Genomic DNA, 23,071 nt, shown 5'->3' with positions numbered 1-23,071 from the left:
CTCATCTTCAAGACAGGAAACAAAGTAATAATTTTAATAATAACAGAGGGCACTGAATATTAATGGCTGATCTCAGTATGCTTGATATAGAATACTCCACACAAATAACAATCAGTAATACTTCTGTACTTTTTATTAATATCCCCACAGCCTGATATTCTTATTTGCTTATGTTGTCTGACAGCACACACGATCATTTAAAGTATGTAGCTGATGACCTCCTGTGAGATAGGGGCATGCCCTGTTTTGCAGACAGGAAATTGAGGTGCACAAACCATGTTGTCTGAAATGCTGGAGAGAGCTATGGACCTTTAGAAATAAATACTGATCCTAGTTCTGCTTCTCCTAACCATTGTACTCCATCATCACTCAAAATCATCATACAATACACAAATGGCATAAAGGCAATAAAACTAAATTCTAAGTGTTCACGTATTGTCTAGAAATGATGCCTTCTGGTCTCAAAAACAGTATGAAACATGAAGGCACTGGAGGGCAAGACATTCTTTGCAGATATCTTTTATCTTTAAAGGCTTATCCAAGTCTAAAAAAGGTTAATTTATTTAGAGAGTCTTACCAAATTTACCCTTCATTCTTGTGTTAAGAAGTGGAAAACCAAAACACATAAAAAGTGAAGCAGATAGTTGTTCAGTTGTCCAAGCTTTCTACAATAATGATTTCCTTTTGGATAGCACATTTTTTATTTTGACAATATCACAAGTTTAGAATGGCATTTATTTCTGTAAAAAAAATAAAGCAAAGGAGTAAAATATTGAATCACCAAAAATTATTCCAAGATACAGAAAGAAGACTAAATAAAGCTAGAGGCCTAATAAACACATAAGTAGGCACACACAGCAAATTCTCAAGACACGGTGATTCTAAGACATTATAGCGAGTTGTGGAATAAATTTTTAAACACATTTCCTAAACATACACTAGATAATTGAAGATTTAAAAGTGACTGAATTTAAAAAAAAAGAAAAATAAAAAATGTTTTAGCAAGGAAAAGATGAAATGCAAAGGTACTTGTGAAATTTCTGAAAAACATGTGTATGCACAGAGAAATGTGGATTCTAATTCTATCAAAATTTCATGCCTGCTAAAACTTAGCTAAAATAGTTTCTTATTTTTACAGAAAAGCCCAATAGAATCACAAGCAAGAACACTGGATATTCAAGGTCTAATTTAATTAAGATATTTAAGGAACTAATGAACTTCAAAAGGTCAAAAATTAAAAAAAAAGAAGTTTTGTTCATTCTCGGGATGATGATTTCTCAATTACATTTCTGACTTGGAACTTTCAGCCTTTAGAGATTTTTCAGTTTTATTTTATTTGAATTGTAGGGATCTATCCAAATTGTCTGTGAGAGAGTGCATTTTCCAGATCATAGCTGAAGACATTAATTAAGCCTTCTCCTTTAATGCCCAGACAGGATGACAAAAGAGCAGGGCCCTTGGCTTTATTTTAAAGAAGGGAAGTAAAAGAAAGTGAATAGGTTGATTAGCAGAAGTGAGAAATTGGTTACACATACAGCAGTGTGATCCAGTTACAACAGACTCTTACAATGAAACTTGCAGTGCTGAGGACACAGAATTAGGAAACAACATTAATACTATTTGTGTTTTCTGAGGTTATACTTCTGCATATTCCAGCTTAGGCTTTGTAGGAAGAAATGCAGTTTTCATGCTGCAAGACCAAGCCATAATACATACCAAAGGACAGTATTTGGAAAGGATTAGGACAGGCATTACAGAAGTGCTCTTTTGATGAAATTGGAAATGTTAAATATTATGATATGGATAAGAGAAGATTCTGTTTTAAAGAGCTGGAATCTCATTAGAAAATGAGTACAAGATGAAATTCTGAGGGACTACGCCCAGCAATTGGAAAGTAAGTCCTTCACCAGCAATTTGTCTTCAAGAACAAATGTCAAACTGCTCTATTAAAAGACACCTGAATGAGTAATTAACATGTTGGGGGGGGAGGGGTAATTTTTATAATTATTATTAAATTCCTATCCAAAAAACTATCAAAAATCTGCAGAACTTCAAAATAACCATAAAATTGTCCATGGGTTTTTCTATAGGGAAACTCTCCTAGTCAACAACAAAATTTTGTACATGAAGTGCAAATTGACCCAAACATGCAATTAAATGTGTCTCATCACGCTGAAATTCACACAGGAAATCTCAAGATGGTGTGAAGCAAGCGTCTCTATGTACCTCATAAAGGATTTAATCACTGTGAAGGTCTTTGAATTCTTTTGCCAGGGCAGAGGTGTCATTTCAGCCTGTGATAGATTCTACTATCCACAGTTAATGTTTAAATTATGTTTATTTACTCAGTTTGCTTGTGTTCCTAGACTGAACTTGGTTTATTCAATGGAAGGGAATTAAGCAGGAAGGTTACATTATGCTGGTGGCATCTGTAACTCCTTTTATACAGCACACCTTGTAATCTTAGCTCAGCTGTAGTGAACACCAGATACCTGTAGCCTGTGTCTGCTTAGGTGATTCCTAATGTAGAGATCTGAGGGACAAAGGGGTAATTGGTGCCCACCTGTTTCTCATTGCACTGAGATTGTGTGAAGTACATAGTTCCTGAACAGGGAACTGGGTGGAGAGATTAAATAATACAGATGTACATAGACACCATCTTCTGAATTCCAAATTCAAGGTCAAAATGAGATTTATGCCTGTTTTTCTTACAAAAATACACACACGCAACAGATTTCTTTATAGAATGCCTCATAACTACTGATTTATACTACTGGAATCACACATAAAACATCTGTGCTGTGCTCATCAGAGGCTTTTTCCAATATTTTGATTGGCAATTACATCTAATTGCTGAAATCCACAGATACAAACTCAGACCAATAAACACCTGCAAACCTTAGAAAGGTACAGAATAGCCCTAAATACACAAATCCTACCCCAATTCTATTTTTAGTTAAAAACAGTTTTTTTAATGCTCTTCTGACTCCAAAGAGAAATTGATAAATGCTTTAAAATGCAAAGAGTAAAATACGGAGTTAAGAAAAAAACGTGGTCCTCAACTGGGAGAATGTAACCCTGACTACTTGCATAAACTACCAACAATATTTCAGCTAATAATTTCTGTGGGTTTGTGTGACAACTTTAGAACCATCTCAAGATATTTTCATCTAACAGGAGGAAAAAAAAAAAAATTGAGGAGATAAAAATCAAAGAATCATCAAAAGGTTTGTGTCAGAAGGGAGCTTAAAAATCATCTTGTTTCCTACGCTCATGAGCAGGAAGACCTTCCACTAGGTCAGGTTGCTCAAAGCCCCATCCAACCTGCCCTTGGACACTTCCAGGGCTGGGGCATCTACAACTTCTCTGGGCAACCTGTTCTGGTGCTTCACCACCCTCACAGTAAAGAATTTCTTTCTAATGTATGATTTAAATCTGCCTTTTCTGTTTAAAGCCTTTACCCTTTGTCCTGTCTCACAACCTAAAGGTACAGTGAGCACCACAGCTAAATATATGGATGATTCCCTCCCATTGCCACAACACACCTGGCTTTTCTATAAATTTGACTGTATTTTTCCCAAGTATTCATTCACCAGCATTCTCCAGAGACCACTTCATTCTTGCATTGACTGCTTTCAATTAATCCCAACACCCATATCCGAGCAGTGTAAGAGTCACATCAATTTATTATGGCAATGTATCATTTTCCTCACTTTCAGAATAACAAAATTTTATTGTCCTTATTCATGCTGAACCAGTGAAGCTACTCCAAAATTAGTATATTATTTAATATGATCCACACTGTTTCAGAGAAAACCCTGCATCCTAGTAAAGAATGTTTTATAAAAGAAGCAGCCCCTGCATTTTAAAAGAACATTCAGCAGTATCCCTGATCTAAATAGTCTTAATAATATTTTTACTACATTATTTTTAAAACTAATTTGCTGCTTGTAGAATGGAAAGTAGTTTCTCCTGAAAAAAGCCAATTTGCTTTCTGCATTTTCTGTGGCAGTGTTTTGGCTCAGCTTGTCAGGAGAGTTAATTGACATTCCAAAATGCCTGTACTTTATCAAAATAACAACACAACTATAGAGCACTTTCATTCTGGGATTTTATACTATACTCAGAAGGAGAGACCACAGATTTATAGGAAGATTCTAATCTGGTAGATGCCAGTGGAAAAAATCAGAGGCAAAAGTAAACTTTGTCCAAACCTTGTAATTTACATGCTGATCTAGCAAGAGAAAAAAACCACAAAAATCTAGCCATTCTGTATTCTTGCTGTAAACTTCTATTTTCCTTTCTACTAAGAAGTTTCTTTCATGTAAATTACCACTGGAGTGCCAAGTTTAGTATCAATACAGATTTCACTTTTGCTAATCAGAAGTATGTATAACTTTGTATTTTAAAAAATAATTTCTACTTCAGACCAAAAGAAATTTCAGCATCAACCTTCAGACAACTACTGCAATTACCACTTACACTTGCAAAGAATTCAGCAAGAGTATGTACTGTAGTAGCTGGTATAGAATTATGCATGACAGATTGCCACTCTAAATTAACAAATTTTGTGAACTATAGTAACTTCCTCTGCAGAACAACTGATTTAAAATCAGCAAAAGATACAAATGAGCCTCTGGCTGAAGTCCAAGAGCCAACTTTACTGTAAATCCCCAGCTGTTATTGTACAATCATAATGCTGAAGCCATAATTACCAATTCCAGTGCAGGATGCTAACTTGCTCAGCTGCTTCCATTATAAGATTTCTACTTGTGAGTTTCCTTTGTCCTATTCTTAGCCACGGATTTCACCATCTATAGTTTGGAGTTCTTGCTAGTGTTTATTTCCAACTGAACTTTTAACAACTAAAGTTAGAACTTCCCTTACTTTTTGTCTCTGAGATAGAAATAATACACCACACAGCAATGAACCAGTTTGCTGTTTTAAGGATTTCCTTCTTTAATGTGAGGTCTTTGCACAGTTTGGAGATTAAGCCTTGAAAAACCTACACACGTAGTTACTACCTTAGAAGATTTTTCTAAATTTAATTCTAACATTTTTATAAAAAAATATCACATTTCAGTGAATTAGTAGAGTCTAATAAAAACTGAGTTGTAACAATTAACTTCATAAAATTTGTCAAGGATAAGAAGTTAGGTAATTTTTTTATTTGAAATTTTAACATATAATAGCTTGAGATTAAAGGAAGTCACTCATCATACACTTGGTAATGAAAAGAATATAAATTGTTTGGTTTTGTGCAATTATTTCCTGATGATGCTCTTCAAGTCAACAAGGCTTTCAACTAATGTTAGCATTAGCTGTCAGTCTTGGATGGAGGCCAGTGTCAAAACACAGTCCTTGTTATGATATAATCAATGCTTCCTTTTCATTTCCCTAAGAAATGCATTTTCAGCTGCTTTGGAGTAATAATGTTAGCAAAGATTCAAGAATATAATCCAGAAGACAATGAAATATGGTACTTATTTTACATCTAAAAAGGAGAATTGTTGTTCTACCTGCCTATTTAAGGATTAATGAAATTAACCATGTATTGAATATCTACAAGCAAAAAAAAAAAGTAACATGTATTTCTTTCACTGTCTAAAGATAGAAAGAGAGAAAGGATATTTTTTATTCTAAAATGTTTTAGTAAATTGTACTATTTCATTAAAATGCTTATAGCATTTCTTGCATCTCTTTACTGTATTTTAACTTAATACTTCCCCAATACAGGTGATGCTGTGGCCATACTGCTTCCTAAAACTGATGGAAGTTCAGCAGATACTTAAGAAATTGATCTGACAGTACAAAAACTCATGAAGTTTTAGTCACTGAGGAAGGAATCTCAGAACTATATAAAAGAGATGTCAGTTTAAGTCACAACCATATGGACAGGGAACTTTTTCAGGGAATGGTAAAAAAAAAACCCAAAAATCACTCTGCAAAGATACTTTCAAAGCAGAAAATTTCATTATTGGAGACAAGTTGTTTCTGAAAATAGAGGTTATAACATGACACATTTATTATGACAACAAATGCTGTAAAGTCCAAAACCAAAAAGCATGCTTGCTATGTGGAATAAAACACTCCAGCTCTTAAGACTGACAAACCAGGTCATATATATGTCTTCTTACAGAAAAACATTGCTTATTATGAAGCAATAGAATTCAACTTTGTTTTTTCTGAAAGCAAGAAAATACAAAGCTCATTTCCAATGGGATAGGGACAATACTTTAAATTAAATAATTATATTCGCTTGTAGTGGCTATCAGAAGCTGTGAAGGAACAAGAAATTTTTCCCTTTAAGAGAGCAAGGGAGTCCTAACAAAACATTGTCATGATAATTATTCCATAAATTATCTTTTGAATTTCACTCCAGCTAGTCAAGATTATATATATGTCAAAGACACATATTTTTTTCATCATGAACTTTGAAATGTCCATAAATTTTTTTCTACTGTGATGCCAGACAAAACATTGTGTGCACTGTCCCAAAATGTAGAGCATTTCTTAACAGTTAGAAGGCAATTTTCTTCCTTTGCTCAGAGACTTTTATTCTTCCTGCTAGAGCAGAGAAATATTTAGATCACTAATAGGAAAAAAAAAAAAACAAACCTCCACCCAACAATCCTGGTTCTAATACAATACAGTTCTGACAAATTACATAAATAGGTAGAAAAATTATTTTTTTCTAAACTGCCTCATGAAACTCTGGGAGTAAGCTTGTATGACTTCGTCACAGTTGTAACCAAAACCAAAATTGGTTAAGAACTTCTCACCTCTGATCTGTAACAAGCAGTCTTTAGGTTTGGGAAATTTGGGGAATTTTACTGATATTTATTTTTGTAGATTATGAATGACTTGACTACTTTATATGATTTCATTACAAATTATTTTAAATTGAGAAACATCATGCAAGACAAAAGGTGTTCTGAGACTGACCAAGTAAAAGAAGATTGTAAAAATCTGTTTTATTTCAAGATGAAAAAACAAATCCATATATAATGGGTAAAATTTATTTTGTAAGTTAACTTGTATTTCTGGAATTTACACATTCAAACTTTAGGACACCAACTTCTGTTTCAGAAAAAAATACTTAGATAATCTTCTTTATATTCATTTTGGAAGTGTTATCTTTGAAGGTGTGATTTGATCATTACCCTCAATACTTTTGAGATTCATCTGATGTGAAACAGAAAAAGAAAAAAGAGTGTTATTACTAATGAGTTGGGAATAATTAAAAATTTGAACAGTTAAAACTGCAATGCTTTCATTATTTTACTTGTTCTCTTTTGCTTCTAAAAATTACTTGTTTGTATACTTGTCCTCCTAGATCTGTCTCATATGCAATCTTGCTGAGATTGCACTGTGATTGTCCAGGTCATTAATGAAGAAATAAAAGAACTCTGTCTTCAGGACTGACCCTATGACTACAGCATGAAAAACTGGCCTCCACTGGTCACAACCCTTGGAACCCAGCAGTTTAGCCAGTTTTTTCAAGCCACCTCATTGCTCTTTTAGACTGTACATCATCAGTCAAGATTATGTGATGGGAGACTAAAGGCAAGATTAAAAACAGTATTGTCCTTATCCACCAAGCACGACACTTTGTTGAAGACAGTCAGCTTGGTCAGGCATAATTTCCCCTTCAGAAATCCATTCTGACAACTTTCAACATCATTAAACTTTTAAGTTTATTACATGAATATTCTTAGCTTTTAATACACTGGGTCTTTGGGTATGAAGTATCCTCTTTTAACTTAATACACACCTGTTTGCAATGATTTTTGTGAAAATATACTTTTGCCTACCAAAGGTCTAAGAGTGAGGATATTACACTGCCAAGCTTATAAGAAATACATTTAAAATTATCTCAGCAACTCTCAAATCAGGGCTAAAATAACTATCAGTATTTTGTTTGGACTTAGTGTCTTCTGCGGATATTTTTCTGCCACAATGACTCACATTTTTGCCTCTTAGTTTTACCTGTGCATCCATAGTCCCAAGGTTTATACAGAGGAGCAAAAACTAAGGTGCTCCTCAAGATTATAAAATGTCATGCAAAGGATAAATGTTCTCTAAAACTTGCACAAAGAGATAAAGACAGATTTTTCCCCTTTTCAAATCACTTGCAAGTCATCTACTTTTACTTTATTGTTTTGGAACAGATTTTCTATGGAAAAAGTAGTAATTTTTTTAAACGTAGTATTTCTTTAATTGCTTAGCTTGTATAAACTGCAACCAAATTATTTCAAGGTTGTTCAGGAAATAAAAGGTCATTCCTCAGCATAAGATGCCCATACAGTTAAAATAGATCAATCTAAATACACTTTACATGAGAATCAGACACAAAACATAATGAACATCAAACTGAGATATCACATGGGTTCACTGAAATTTTCCCCAGCAGAACACAGATGTATTACATGAAGGAAGTACTTGGAAAACTGAAAATGCAATTGAGGCCGAAAACAACAACAACCAACTCCCAGAAAAACAGTTCCAACTTCAATAACTTTCCCACATCCATCTGAAGGAGCGCTCCCAATCAAATTCACTTCCTCAGACTCGTATAAAATCGGAAGATATAGGCTTCTCATGACTTAATTCATGAACCATAATCAACCAAAGAAAAAGGTTTGAGTAATATTAACTCAGATTTTTCTGTGTTCTGTGAGGAGCACAGATCCTCCCTGACTGAGCAACAAGTCTTACCAATAGTAACAGGAATAAAGGCTGACATGAAAAAGTGATGCTCAAAAGATAAAGTTGTTCAACTGAATGATCTCCGGACAGATTTCATTGAAGTATAACAAATCAAGAACAAAATCATGAATCATGGAAGTTCCTACCAGCTGTCAGCAAAGAGTGAGCACAGACAACTCAATTTCAGAGTGGCAGTCCCTCCAGAGACCACCAACAAATATAGGAGTGACTTGTCCTTTGGCAAAGCTTGTTTTTAAGAAAACCTTATATCTTGTTCGTACCAATAAATGTGACACTATTGGAATGACATCGTGTTGAGAGCCAAAATGACTTAAGGAGTCCTTGGATGACTGTCCTAGTCCTGGAAACCAGGACAATGCCATAATAGTGGCTTTATCCTTAGTTACAGGTGACTGATCCCAAAGGACAAGGCTTGAAGAGCAGGTATCAGAAAAATGAACCGGAAAGCATTTAAAGTTTTATCTGAGTGGATTGTGACATGTAGCTACAGAAACAAGTATTGCATTTCATCCAGTGCAATAACAGTGGCAGACTCTTTGGGTACATTTGTCATTTTTTTGATATTACAAAAAAAGTGTGCAATGACATCTCCTAAATGGAGTTTCTCTGATACCTATATACCCCAGTAGGGGTAGCACAGCATGAGCCTTGAACTAGTTTTGACTGCATGGCAGCTGGGTATCTCACAGAGTAGAAAAGAGAGTAGATAGAGCAAATCTGGCCTTGAAATTTTGGGAGAACATGTCTGAGTGCAATGTGGGGAATACTCTCCTCCTACCCAACCCCAAAATCAACAAAGCACCCATCCTGGCAAGCCCTTACAAAAGAGTATGAATATCTTGCAAGGAGGGAAGACTTTGGGAACTACAGCCCAGTCAGTCTCACATCAGTTCCTAGCAAGATTATGTGGGACAGACCCCTGAAAATTATTACAATGTAGACATGAAAAGCGGCAGTTGGGATAAAATGAACATGGGGTTAGTAAAGGCAAGGAGCACCAACTTGTGGTCTTGCAAAAACAGAAGCCTGTCTCAATGTACAAGAAGAGTGCATGCTCTTCCTCAACTTCATAAAGGCTTTTGATGTGATCTCCTATGCTACATCCTTATAACTCAGTCAGAGAGAGAAGCTCAACGAAGATATTATCTCAGAAAAATAATTTGAGGTTGTCACAGAGGCACCTAAGGCCCAAACATAAACCTAAATATATGCAATGATTTAGGTGAAATTAGCAAAGGTTAATTCTATTTTGATGATTATATATACTCAGATAAAAATAAAACAATGTAAAATAAAGCTCTCTAAATATGTATAAGGATATTCAATCTATCAAGTAAAAATCTGGAGAAAAAATACCTAAAATAAATCCTGCTTTGAACCCCACCTACAATTTCTTAAATCATATAGAGCTGCATACTTTAAAATACATAATATGCAAGAAGTTTTCGGTTTCCCCTGTTCAGTAAGAAGTTCATATATTCACTATTTCTTGTTTTCTTGACATTTTCCCAAAGACTTTTAACTCAATTATTAAATTCTGTGTTCTCTAAGGATATCTCTGGAAAACACACGCTAATTTCAGAGAATACATTTTTAACCTTATTAATTGTGAAAAAAAAAAACAAACCAAAGTAATCCCCTCTACTTTAAGGGACAATAGGATACTTCTTTTATGTAATGGAAACAATTTAACAAAGAGAAAACTGGATTTTTTTCAGCCCTTAAGAATTGTATGTGCAAATGGAAAAGACTAATAAACCCAGGAATACATTCTCGAGTAACCACCACGAACCACTTTTACTGTTATATGACAAGCTAATAAGACTGTACCTCAATTATTTCCATTCAAAAGTGCAGCAGTATGGATGAAGTAGCATGATAATAAAAGAATTTAATTCAGAAGAACTGAAATATCAAAATAATTCAGGATATTGCATTATGTGTTATTTGATTTCATACATCTCATTAATGATACATTGTAAAGAATGAAGTTTGCATCATATCAATGCAAATGATATAAACATTTATATAAGGGAAATATAACATGGTCTGGATGAAACTCACTGGTTTCAGGATAGCAATTTGATCAAAATTATACAGCTAGACCATTCATAACCAAAATGTAATTCTCTAAGATTCATTTCATGGAGTAGACATTCTGTGGTTTTGGGGATATAAATATGTCAATTCAGAATCAAACGAGCCCTTATCTGCTCAGGGTCTGATGCATCATTTTAAATTCTGACATGCAGCAAAGCCATTTGATGAAAATACAAAAGTCTCTTCTCTGTGTAAACATAGAATTGGGGGTAGGAACCCATAGGTCTTTGGACACTACTAACTAGGTATGGTAAAAAGGGCAAAGCAAGAGGAGCAGGTCAAGGGAAACAGCACATTTTGAGTAGCCTTCTCTCACGTAAACAACTTTTACACAAAAGAAAATACACATTTTAGTCAAGACCTGGCTTTTTCACTGCTACCTTTGGAAAGAAAATTTGGTACTATCAGCAGTAAATATCACTAGAAATTTTCTTTTGTTTTTAAGAATTCACACACGTTTGTTTTCCAACTGACTTAAATTTAAGTATTTTAGCATTTACTTTGAATATTCAGGGTTTCAATGAAGCAATCACAAGATTAGTCAGTGTTTCAACCTATATACAAAATTCAATACCATTCTCTTGATAAAGGCAGTTTAAGGTCTGCATTTAGCACTGTATAAATGATCTTATTTGGGCATCCATGTATGCAGCAGACAAGTGGTCTTCAGTAAGCATATGTGAGCTTTACACTAGCAAATCTGGCCAATCTCACACTTAAATTGCAGCAGCAGAGAACTCAGCTTCTCCTACCTAGTCAAGACTCTTATCAGCAGTAATTCACTATCAGAATCAGAGGTGAATGCTGCCCTCTCAATGAACATTTTTATCACTTTCAGCCTCAGTTTACTAAAAGACAGCACCAGCAAAATGTGCAAGAATTCCAGTCATGCCTCTTACCATAGCACAGCACACCCACTGCTGTACTTCCCTGCTGATGACACTGGCCTTCCCACCTCACTCTGTCTGCTCTGTGCTGCGGTGGGAGAGAGTGAAAGCCTGACCTCCTGATCCGAGAGCCTCCTTGGAGGTCCCCCTGAGGCCATTCCACATTCTGCAGTACAGAGAAAATATACTGCTCCTGCAAAGTTACTACTGAATGTTACAAGCCATCCCAGCAGTTAATCAGACACTGTCACTTTAATGGATGTGTTCTTTCTTAGGGAAATGAGGATAGGCTTAAAGAACTAACTCTCCTTCTAGAAAATAAGCAATGAGTTGTTGATTTCACAGAATATTTTAACTCCAGTATACAGCAAACTCAAATCATTATTACTTCCATGGAAAAGGCAGACAAAAGCATTCCTGTCTGTACTACCCAAAGTAAACACTAATAGCTGGTGAGCAGAATCTGCTGTAGGTATTGAGTAGGTCACTACAGACTGTGATGAGGGCTCAGAAAACCTAGCTTACTTTTAGATTTCAACAGCACTGTGGCCGTTTTTGTAAGTGCCAAAAAGGCTCATGGCACATGCAGATGCCAATACAGCTGTAGAAATACCCTGCAGAGACATTACAAAACCCTACTGATAAGCTGGATACAGCTCCAGAGGTTTCCTTCATCATTCCCTCCTGGCATTCCATTTGCATACAGAAGTTACTGAACTCTAGCACAGCTACTGATCAAGTTGACATAAGACTGGAAAGTGGACCTAGTTCAAAAGTGCTGCAACATGAGAATAAAGCTTGTGTAAATACTACTTTTAAACTAGGTGACAAGTTCCATAAAGTTAATACATATAAAGTAGCCTGCAACTCCAAAAATATTTTACTTGAATTATTTTGGCCAGTTAATGATCAACTCTATTTTATGCTGGCTTGAGAATATGTACTGATAAGTGTCATTTATTCATGAGTCTCACAGGACTAGTGGGACTTTATGTTAGGCATCTGGTAGATTCTGCATCCCTTTCCTTTAAAATAACTATGCATTAAATGTGCCTAAAATGCATTTGTGTGCATTTTTTTCTGAACTTTGTTAGTAGCTAAATGAAATTAGGACCCTACTCAAGTCTCATTACTGTCACTTGAAACAAAAAATTTCCACCCTCTCTTTAACAGAACCAATGTTCTGCAATAAGAAGCACTGGGCAAGAAAATACTCTAAATCATTACTTTCATGTAGAGTAACAACAGAACATGGAACAGTAACACACACTGTCCACTCAAAAAAAGAAATGGGAGAAATGCAGACATCATGAATAACATTCTGCAGCCTTGAATGAAAAGTATGCTTCCTTCAAAGTTGCTTTATTATAAAAGTTTTCATTACCTAGGACAATACTGGTACTGTATTAAACACTGCAAGATATTAGCTTTACAGAAAAAGAAGATGAAGAGACTACCTCAAGGACTTATTAACACAAGAGTGAACTAATCAAGAGAAATGGGAAACTGTCATCTCAATTATGAATGTACTCAAGACTTCATATACATAGAAGACAGATTTCGAAAGACAAAATTTTTCACAAAGGAATTTAGGGTCAACATACTTGTGGTTCCTGTCAAATGTAGCAGTATGCACATTAAAATTCTTTTCAGATGATTGACTGAAAACCAACATACCATTCTGCTCTGATCATAGGTAATAACACTCAGAGTAAAAAGATGATTTTTCCAGCATTTCGATTTTTTTAAAATTCATTGACAATGTTAATATAAACAGCATAACTGAATCAAAACAGAGTTAAAATGACCTACACTGAATTTCATGTTACGAAGTTTCTTTTCATTTTTCCTCTGTACTAACGTGATGCTATATGATAATTACATTTAAACAACATTTAAAAGGGTTTGCTTTGAAAAATTAAATCCTAGAGAAATTACACTGTATAGCAGGATTTCCTCTACCTAATGAGCAAAATAAACCCAAAAAAACCTTAAAATTAAAAAAGTAATGAAAAAGAAATCATGATAGCTAGTGATAAAAAGAACAAAACCATTCCTTATTTCACTGCATTTTGAACTTATCACCACTCTTGTTTTTCTGGACTTTACATCAAATGAGAGTCAAATGTTCCATTCCCAGTGCTGAGGTCATTTGAAGTATAAAATATACATGCTTTGAATCTCCTCTCTTTAGGATAAAACATTTCTTTTAAGAAGCAAGCAAGGTTTCAGAAAAAAAATAATTGACATGAAGGAAGCTTTCACTGCTAAGATATTCTCAAAGCAAACCTCTACTGATTGCTAATCTAGGAGGTGTAAGAATTCAACTTTGTAGTTTGAGACTGAAGAGATCAATTTATATTAGCTGCAAATTAAGAAATAAAGATGAAAAATACCTACCTTTCGGGAATGGATTTCTTTCACATATAGTGGAAGTAGAAATTCAGATATTCCTTCAAGTCGTATTCCTTTTTTAGTGACTCTCAAATTTCCCATTCCATCCTACAATCAATAATATATATATATATTCACTTTAGGAAATAACCTTATCCAGAACAACCTAAAAAGAAGACAGTAGTTGGCTTAACCCCTAAAAATAATGAGTGCTATCCCAGTGTCCCCAGCTCTCCTCATGATCTTGACCAGGAGGTAGATGGGCACATTTATAGCCAGAGCCTCACCTAGTGCTGAGGTATTTAACTGTGAGACCTGATGGTGACCTGCACACTTTATTTCTTGGCTGCACCTAATGCCAGGGAACAACTGTGGATTACCATTATTCCCCGTGTAGGGTGAAAAAAGATCCTGATTTTTACAGCTGCTCAATAAAAAACTAGTTAATTTTTTCTCTATATAGGTAACATTTGGTAAAGCAATTTATTCATTGTTATGTCTTGAATCCAGTGGATTTTTTTTCCCCAGTTATTAAAATAGATAGGAAAATATCATTTAGGAAGAAAGAAAATTGTTCTTAGTGGGTGCTCATCACCACTAAGAGCATGTTGCTTATGAACAACTTCCAAAACGCTAATTTTGATTGTTTCTGTTTATTTATCAGTATAGAAATAGGAAAGGCGCCATTGTAAATGTTTGGATGAAACAAGTAAACCACATAATTCAATGTTCAATAAAATATAAGCATAGAAAAGTGGCATAATAAGGCTTCAGCTGCACTCTTACAGAGAAAAAAAACAATGAAACACGCTTGATACTCAAGAGACAAAATTATTTTGCACAGCAATAGAAATTCAAGATTTTTTATCCCGAGAATCTTGTTACTGTATTCCTGACAGGAAAGTAATTCTTCATTGCACATCCAGTGGAATTTAACTTGATCCACTTAAGTGCAAAATAAGCACATTTAATCTAATTGCTAATGACGTAATTCGATGCCATTGTTGACTCTAGTGTACTGGAACAATGAGAACTTGCACTTTTGCTCTGCTGGCTGCACTGTGAAGCAAATAACCTCTGCCTGCTGGGTAAACAGCTGGGTCACAGTCCTCAACTGCAATAGCTGAATTGTCAAATAATGCTTCTTAAGAAAGTGATGATACATTTAAAGTATTTATCTGAAGTCAAGTAATGTTTATACACATATTTTCACTTAGAAAACTTCAGGTATTTGTAGGCTTTCTAAAAAAAAAAGTTCAAAATGAAACAGTGATGCCTGTTTTTGAAAAGGAAATAAGATAAAGAAATTAGAGCTCATTATGGAATGTGCAATCTGCATTAACAAAAATTAAGTCTCAATTTGATAAATCCTACAGTAAAAGAATATTAAATTTTAATAGTAAAGGGTAACCTGAGGAAATACAACAAGAATGCTGTAGTTTTTGCCAGTGAATAAATACTCAACAAGAATTAGGTATTTTACTTATTTATTGATTTAGATATAAACATGTTTTCTAACATGTTTATATCCAAATGGATATCTATGGAAAGGTAAATTCAATATTCTGTGGAATGTTTGTAACTGACACACATAAAGTATATTTACAATAAAAATAGGCAAGGAGGGAAAAGGAGAATATATGAAAAATAAACACAAAATATACAAAAATGCAAAGTCAAGCTTTCAGAGAACTAGAAATGCTGAAATTTAATTTGCCTAAGAAGTTTCCATCTGCTTTATCTTGCAAGTATGTGTAGGATAAAATTCTGTATTCCTATGTGATATTTACCCTCCTGATTCTCAGCTTATTCCACACAAGGTTGGCACACACAAACCTCAGTCAGCAGCTATTTTGCTTTCACATCATTATTCTCTTTGCTCCTCATTTATTGTACTCTGTTAAAACTGTGCTTTGAAGACAGCATTGTCAGTTTTCTTCTAGACTTCTATTCTCCTAAGTGTTTATTTATGAAATTATATAGTTCCTCACAACTATTAATTAATTTTCAAAATACCTTCAGTAACTTTTTATGGTGGTACTGTTCTCATGTTACTGACAGAAACCTAAAGCAGAAAATCAATTTGTGCACTAGTTTTTGATACTTAACATATTTTCTCTGTTTATTTTCAGCAGTGGGAAGTTAATTTGCATGGCAAGATTAAATTGTCAGAGTGTCAGAAATAAAGTAGTGATAGAGCCTACTGTTTCCATAAGGGCTTTCACTTTTCTGAGTGACCTTTCTAAGTACTCATTCTTTAGTCCTTCAGCAGAGAGATATCCTTTTAGTAAAATCCAACAGATTGAATGCAGACAGACTCTGCACAGACAGAAGTACCCTAGCTTAAGTAAAATTACATGATTCAACACAAAAAAACAGACACTAAATTCTGGAGCCTAAGAAACCCTAAGCAAAAGGTGTTATTAAACTGGAATAGGGTGGCTGAAACCCCAGTTCCTTGATAAACACAATAATTTTCCAGACAATAACTTCCTGAAGTGGGTAATGACTGACATGAAATAAGGCTAAATAATAAAATACAGAAAGTAGTCAGACATGTACTACTGTGACACGCTTAACGAAGATGACCCCATTCAAAAAATTACTTCCAAGTATGTTTCTTTCATCAATAATTCCCCATCAAGTTTAAACAAGGGTTGGAATAAGAAGAGTTTCTTGTTTAATTGAGTTAGAACTATGCTGTTACAGAGAAAAGTTTAAGGATTTTCAGAACTAACACAACCTGGTTAAAAATTTATTAATATTAAAAAGATTAATTAGAGGAAGGTCCTTCAGCTCATTTCCCAAATAAACTCCATAAAGCTTAGGTTTTCCAGGCAAAAAAACCCTCAGATTATCCTTTTAGTGTGATTTTATTTTATTCAAGTGCAAAAATAGACTCGAATGAACTATGCCAGTACTTAAAATAAGTGTCAAGTTCAGGTACTGGGACTGTCTGGGAGGGAGGTTTTCTTTTGTCGTAGCAGCTGTTACCATAGTGTGGAGTTTTGGCTAAAACAGTGCTCAAAACACACCACTGCTTTGGCCATTGCTGACCAGTGCTCCCACAGTGTCAAGCCTTCCTCTTTTTTCGCCCCTCTCTGCCCTCAATAAGCAGAGTGGGGATGGCCATGGAGTTGAGAGGGAACACAGCTTAGCCAAATGACCCCAAGTGGCCAAAGGCAGATTCCATACCTGTAACATTATGCTCAGCAAGAAAAAGTGATAGTAGACGAAGGAGGGGGTTGGAGGCACGGAGGGCTGGACAGAACAAGGATTGTCTTTCAGAGTGGCCACTGCTTGAAGACAGAGAGGGCATCAGTCTGTGCTAGGTTGTGAGTGATTGTCTTTGCATCACTTTATTTCCTCTTTACTACTATCTTTATTCAATATTTATTGTTATTCTGTATGTTATACCATGTACAACTCTCCACGTTTCTCATTTAAGAATATGAAACAAACTAACAGTGACCCTGCCTCACTCACATTGTTCTTTTCCCTCAGATACCAAGAAAAGCAACCCCTTTACATCCATAACCATGTCTTATAGAGACTGTAAAAAAAAATCAAACATCACTATCAATATTCTATGTCATTCTTAGAGTACATCACATTTAATTATTAAAACTAGAAATTCAAATAAGAGACAATTAAAATATGAAAACCAAGCATTTATTTTATGCTGTTGTTTGTCTCACAACTGCAGCAACCTAAGGAAGAGTTTTACTGACTTTGGACACCACATTAAAGTCAATGAAGTCCTAGACTATACTTACTATAAATCTGTGATAATGAGAGTATAGCTTTGCATCAGAGCATAAAAGAACTCCCCAGAAAAATATTCTGGGAGGCAAACAACAGTACTGACATTCAGAGCTTTTTCAAGCTTTGACCTGCTTATAAACAGACAGAGATTTATGTCCTTCAGTGATCCTGTTCATGGTATATAAGAAAACCAGAGATTAATTCACACTGCCTTTAAACAGGCAAGATGATCTTTTAAAAGAGGAAGTTATTTCTTCACAATGTGCTGAGAATTCTACAAGGCTGTATTACTTATACAGCCTGTATTATTTCTGCACAATAAACTATCACAGCAGAATGTTTTATCATCTTTTATGATAACTACAAATATAAAGCATATGCTAGAACTATGAACACTTCTCAACAAGTCAGGCTGGCTAAAATTAAAATCTGCAGTCTAAACTAAAAATCTAAAATCTACAATCTAAACCACCACAACTAGTCCTGGACTACACATATTGCTATCTAATGAAATATGCGGTGGTGTGCTTTCTTTTATCATTCTCTCTCTTGTTTTTCCTTCTTTCCTTTTTTTTTTTTTCTTTCATTTGTTTAAATGCTAAGGCATTCTAAGAAAAAAGAAGAGGATAAGGAATTCTACACAAATTGCTGATAAACCAGCAATGTACAAGACCAAGCTTAGCTGTCTACACAATAGAGTCAGTCCTCTGTGATGTAGATGACAACTGGGGACCTAGGACCTAGGACAGGATTCACTATCTTAGATGATCTTTCAGCTACAAAAAGGGCAGTTTTGAAGCCAAGCTGTGGACTATTTCAATTAAAAATAACATTCTGGAAGTCAGTAACTATATCCTATAAACTCACTCCACCTAGGTGAAATAACACCCCCTGCATGAGATCAAACCCAGACCTTTAATATTACAAAGTTCTGAAAATCTATCAATAATGTTGCTACATGAAAGACATTCTAGTGGAGGAAAAAATCTGCAATTCCTGTGTAAGACCACAGAATTCAAAATTCCTTGGTCTGGAGTAAAGAAGTTGGAAGGTGCGATGTTCCAGGTCAGGAATGAAAACTCTCACTACGCAGGGTGTGAATAGAGTTCTGACGGATCCTCCAGTAATTTGTCATGCATCTCATGCAGTAAAGGACTCTGCTAACTGCAGTGCAGCCTTTTTCCCTTTCCTTTTTCCTTAGGATCACGAATTTCCATGCAGATGCACAGTGAAAAGCGAACTGAAGTTGCCATGTTATTCAGAATTAACTAAAACATTCAGTACTTTACAGCAGGAAAAAGCAAGTAGTTGGTGGGTCAGGAAATCCATTCTTAGCAATAATATTCAAGGTTTTCAAAAGTTCTGATGTTAGATGTGATATCCTGCATGTTTTCAGAGTATATATTTAAGCCCAAACTCTGTCTCCAAAAACTCACATTCTGTAGAAGGCATCATTACACAAAACAGGGAGGGGGAAAATGATAAATGAAAAGTAGGATTTAAACAAAGTGCCTACATCCGATGTACAATAAATTAATAAGCACTCAATGTGTGTTGTCCTGTAGACATCATAGTAGAAGCTAAATATGAAATGGAATTTGGATGATGTGGCTGCACTGGTATGTAAAAGCACAGAAGAAACATCTAAGCATGCAAACACGACATACCAAAGAAAAAAAAATAGGGTATGATATCAGAAAAAAGGTGATTGAACAAATGTAGCAGTAGTGAATTATAGTGAAGATGGAAAAAGAATACTGAACTTGATATAATGGCACAAAAAGCAGGTTTAAAGGGACAGTGATGGGGATGATTAGGAAGATGAAATATATTATCAGCTATGTTGTTGATAAAATGGAAGATGTACACAAAAGATTGGAAGAAAGATGACAAAGGAAATTATTTTTATTGTATTCACACTTGAAAAAACCTGGATTTAATAAACAGAGCTGGAAAATAATTCCAGTTGCAGAAAAATGGTGCTTGGACATGATTATGGATGTACAATTGAAGGAAAACTAGGCAGGAAAAGTCTTGCATAAACAAAATGGGTAGTGGTATAAGCAACAAAACCAGACAGTATCTCCCTGGATTACTAGGAAAGATAACTGAATTTAAATAGCCAAAAATAAAGGTAAAATGAAAGCAAGCTATTCACTGGAATGGCAAAAATCTGGATTGATGGAAACACCTGCCTTCAACCATCTGCTGACAATGATAGCTGACACATTGTAGATATCAGGGTAAAGATAGGGAAGAAATTACTGTAGTTCAGTACAGAAATGTTTAAAGTGGAAAAAAAAAAAAGGAAAAAAATAACATGAAAAACCATTAAAAAAGAAAGAAAAGTCAGACTACTATCCAAACTAACTGGAACTAAAATTCTCTGAATATATGTTACTTTAGAATGGTTTTTGAAAGTGTGGAGCATGACCTGGTTCTTCAATTATAAACTACTTATATTAATATAAAATACATACCTATCATGACAATAAGATGAAACCCCTATTTCATGTTCAAAATTTTGATTTTAATCCATGATAAGGGGAGTTATGCTATTTTTCATTCAAACATAGATCAACACACCATTGTGAGGCTGCTCATTATTGTCTTTGAAAGGCTGTGGCTGTCAGAACTGAAAGAAAGCAAATGGCACCCCAGTCTTCAAAAAGAGCAAGAAGGACCTGAGGAACTACTGGCCTGTCAGCCTGATCTCAATCCCTGGAAAGGTGATGGAGTGTCTCATTCTGGAGGCCATCTCTGTCCATGTGGGTGACGAGGAGGTGATCAGGAGCATGGATTCACTAAGGGTAAATCATTGCTTGATATCTTCTACAAAGAAAAAACGACCTGGAGGGATGAGGGGAGAGCAGTGCATGTCGTCTATCTTGACTTCAACAAGGCTTGTGACACTGTGTCACAACATCCTCGTAGGCAAACACAGGAAGCGTGGACTGGTGGAGTGGACAGTGAGGTGGACTGGGGGCTGGCTGACCCCAGAGAGTCACAGTCAGTGGCCTCAGGGTCTAGCTGAAGGCCTGTCAGTAATGGCATCCCCCAAGGTTCAATACTGGGCCTGGAATTGTTTAACTTATTCAGCAATGACTTGGATGAAGGGGCAGAGACATCCTCAGCAAGTTTGCTGATGACACAAAGCTGGGAGGAGCAGCCAACACCCCAGAGTGATGTGCAGCCCTTCAGAAGGGCCTTGACAGGATGGAGAGATGGGCAGATGGGAAATTCAGTGAAGGCAAGTGCAGGGTTCTGCACGTGGGGAGGAGTAACCCCAGGCACCAGCACAGGGATTGACCTGCTGGAAAGCAGCTGCACAGGGAGGGACCTCGGGGTCCTGCTGAAAACAAACTGTCCAGGAGCCAGCAGTATTGAGTGTGGGTGTGTTTATTTTGTCCACATAAATTATACAGTTTATTTAATCCACTTCCCTCTGTTTGAGTCCTGGTTGTAATTTCAGCACAAAATCTTGAAGATAATTTAGTCATTCTGAAAATTTAATCATATATTATTCTTTTATTTTTCAAGTAAGTGCCTGATTTCAGAAACAAAAATTAAAAACTGATATAAGAGGACAAACAAATATGTTCTATACAGAAGCAGTCAATGTTTTTTGATAAACCTGTAAAAAATATTTACCCATAAGAAAAAAAAATAAGAAAATTGTACAGCCCCATTGGTTTGTTGTGTACACATATGACAACTAAAATAGAGACAAGGTTCTGACATTTTTCTAGGAATTTCTACAAACAATTTTTAGGACCTTCCCTTATTGTGTATTCCAGTGAACTACACTGAACTAATGCACCATTGTCTAGATTTCGAGAAGTAAAAGGATTATTTGGGTTGCAATACCTTATAATCCATTCAGTCACATGCATGAAATAGCTTGTGTTAATGCAATTATGTGTTTTGTGCTTTTCATGTTTGCATCTTGCCCTTTCAATAAGGCTGACAAAACCAAAACTTCAGCTCTTGTGACACTAATCAGTAAGTGGGGCAGCAGAAAAAACAAGTGCTAAATAAGCATTAGTAACTATTCTGGCAGCATTTATACCTATTCAAAAATGATAAAGCATGTCTTGAATTGAGTGGTGGGCTTAGTGGAGAGGCTCTGTAAAGAATATTATTCTCTTGCACTACTGCAAAGTCAGCTCTACCTTAGCTACTACAGACATAATGGTTTGGTTTTCTCTTTAGCTTCCCTTAAAGGCAGATTCTATATCTTCTTTAGGCAAGTTTTTATATTGCCTCTACTATCTTTAAAAGTATTTTCTTCATACATAGCCTGAAACTCCAGTGCTATAATGCAATTTCTTTTGTCTGCCCTTCAGATACATTATTGCTTAGACTAAATAATCACAGTTCATTTTCTTTGTATGTTATTTTGCATCTTAATGCTTCACATTGCTTCTAGTCTGCCTTTATCACCCATATCTCTCAAAGTAGAGTAAAAAAAAAAAAACAGAACAAGCATAGCTTGTGAACACTTACCATGGCTAAGCAGAGAAAAAATATCTCACTTGTTGATTTCAGCATGTCAGGTATTTCTGCAATATTATTCTGATTCTGACTGATGATATGCTACAAATCAGATATTGTCATCAGAACTAATGAATTTAAATATTGGATTCCACAAACTGGCTAGACAATAGCTTCTCTTTTATGCACTTACTGGAGTACTTACCATGTCTATGAAAGGGACAACTTTTTTTTTACCTCCTTATTATGTGATGACTAGTCTATTGATATAAGAGTAGAACCACATTACTCCAATGGTTGCTCTTTTCTAGGTAAGCATCCAGTTCATACAAGTAATAAAAACTTATTGGAAAAAAAATTAAGTAGTTTGCCCTCAAAATCCTTAATACACATTCATGGCCCCAAAAGACTTTTTTAAATATTAAAATACATTCTTTTCCATCACAAAAGACTGAGAGCCATTTTAAGACAAGCTTCACAAGCTCAGACTCTCACCTACAGATCTGAGTCCTAGATTTAAAATATTCCCCCATTTAGAATTTAGCATCCAAAGAAATTTGATTCTTATTTTTTACATTCTTACACTAAGGCATGTGTACCTTCCTAAATATTTTGCTATACTATACTCTGTATTCATTATAAAGACTTAACTTACAATAACCTCATCAGCCATCCCATGGAGGTACTGAAGTACCCACAGC

At 35.2% G+C, this 23,071-nt stretch overlaps 1 protein-coding gene across 3 annotated transcripts in view; it reads right to left on the bottom strand.

The window, feature by feature from the left end:
* The window catches only part of SGCZ (sarcoglycan zeta), a 261,003-nt gene that overhangs the window by 95,264 nt on the left and 142,668 nt on the right, over nt 1-23,071 (bottom strand). For all 3 annotated transcript variants that reach the window (XR_004497012.1, XM_033513776.1, XM_033513777.1), the window contains exon 4: nt 14,118-14,219. Coding sequence is in view for 2 of the 3 variants with exons in the window: in XM_033513776.1 (XP_033369667.1) it covers nt 14,118-14,219 (102 nt within the window). In the remaining variant the exon portion in view is untranslated. The remainder of the gene's footprint in view (nt 1-14,117; nt 14,220-23,071) is intronic.

Source organism: Parus major, chromosome 4 (assembly GCF_001522545.3).
Source record: "Parus major isolate Abel chromosome 4, Parus_major1.1, whole genome shotgun sequence".
Taxonomy (NCBI): Eukaryota; Metazoa; Chordata; class Aves; order Passeriformes; family Paridae; genus Parus; species Parus major.
Note: the sequence above shows the minus strand (reverse complement) of the source record. Positions and strands in the feature narration are given on the sequence as shown.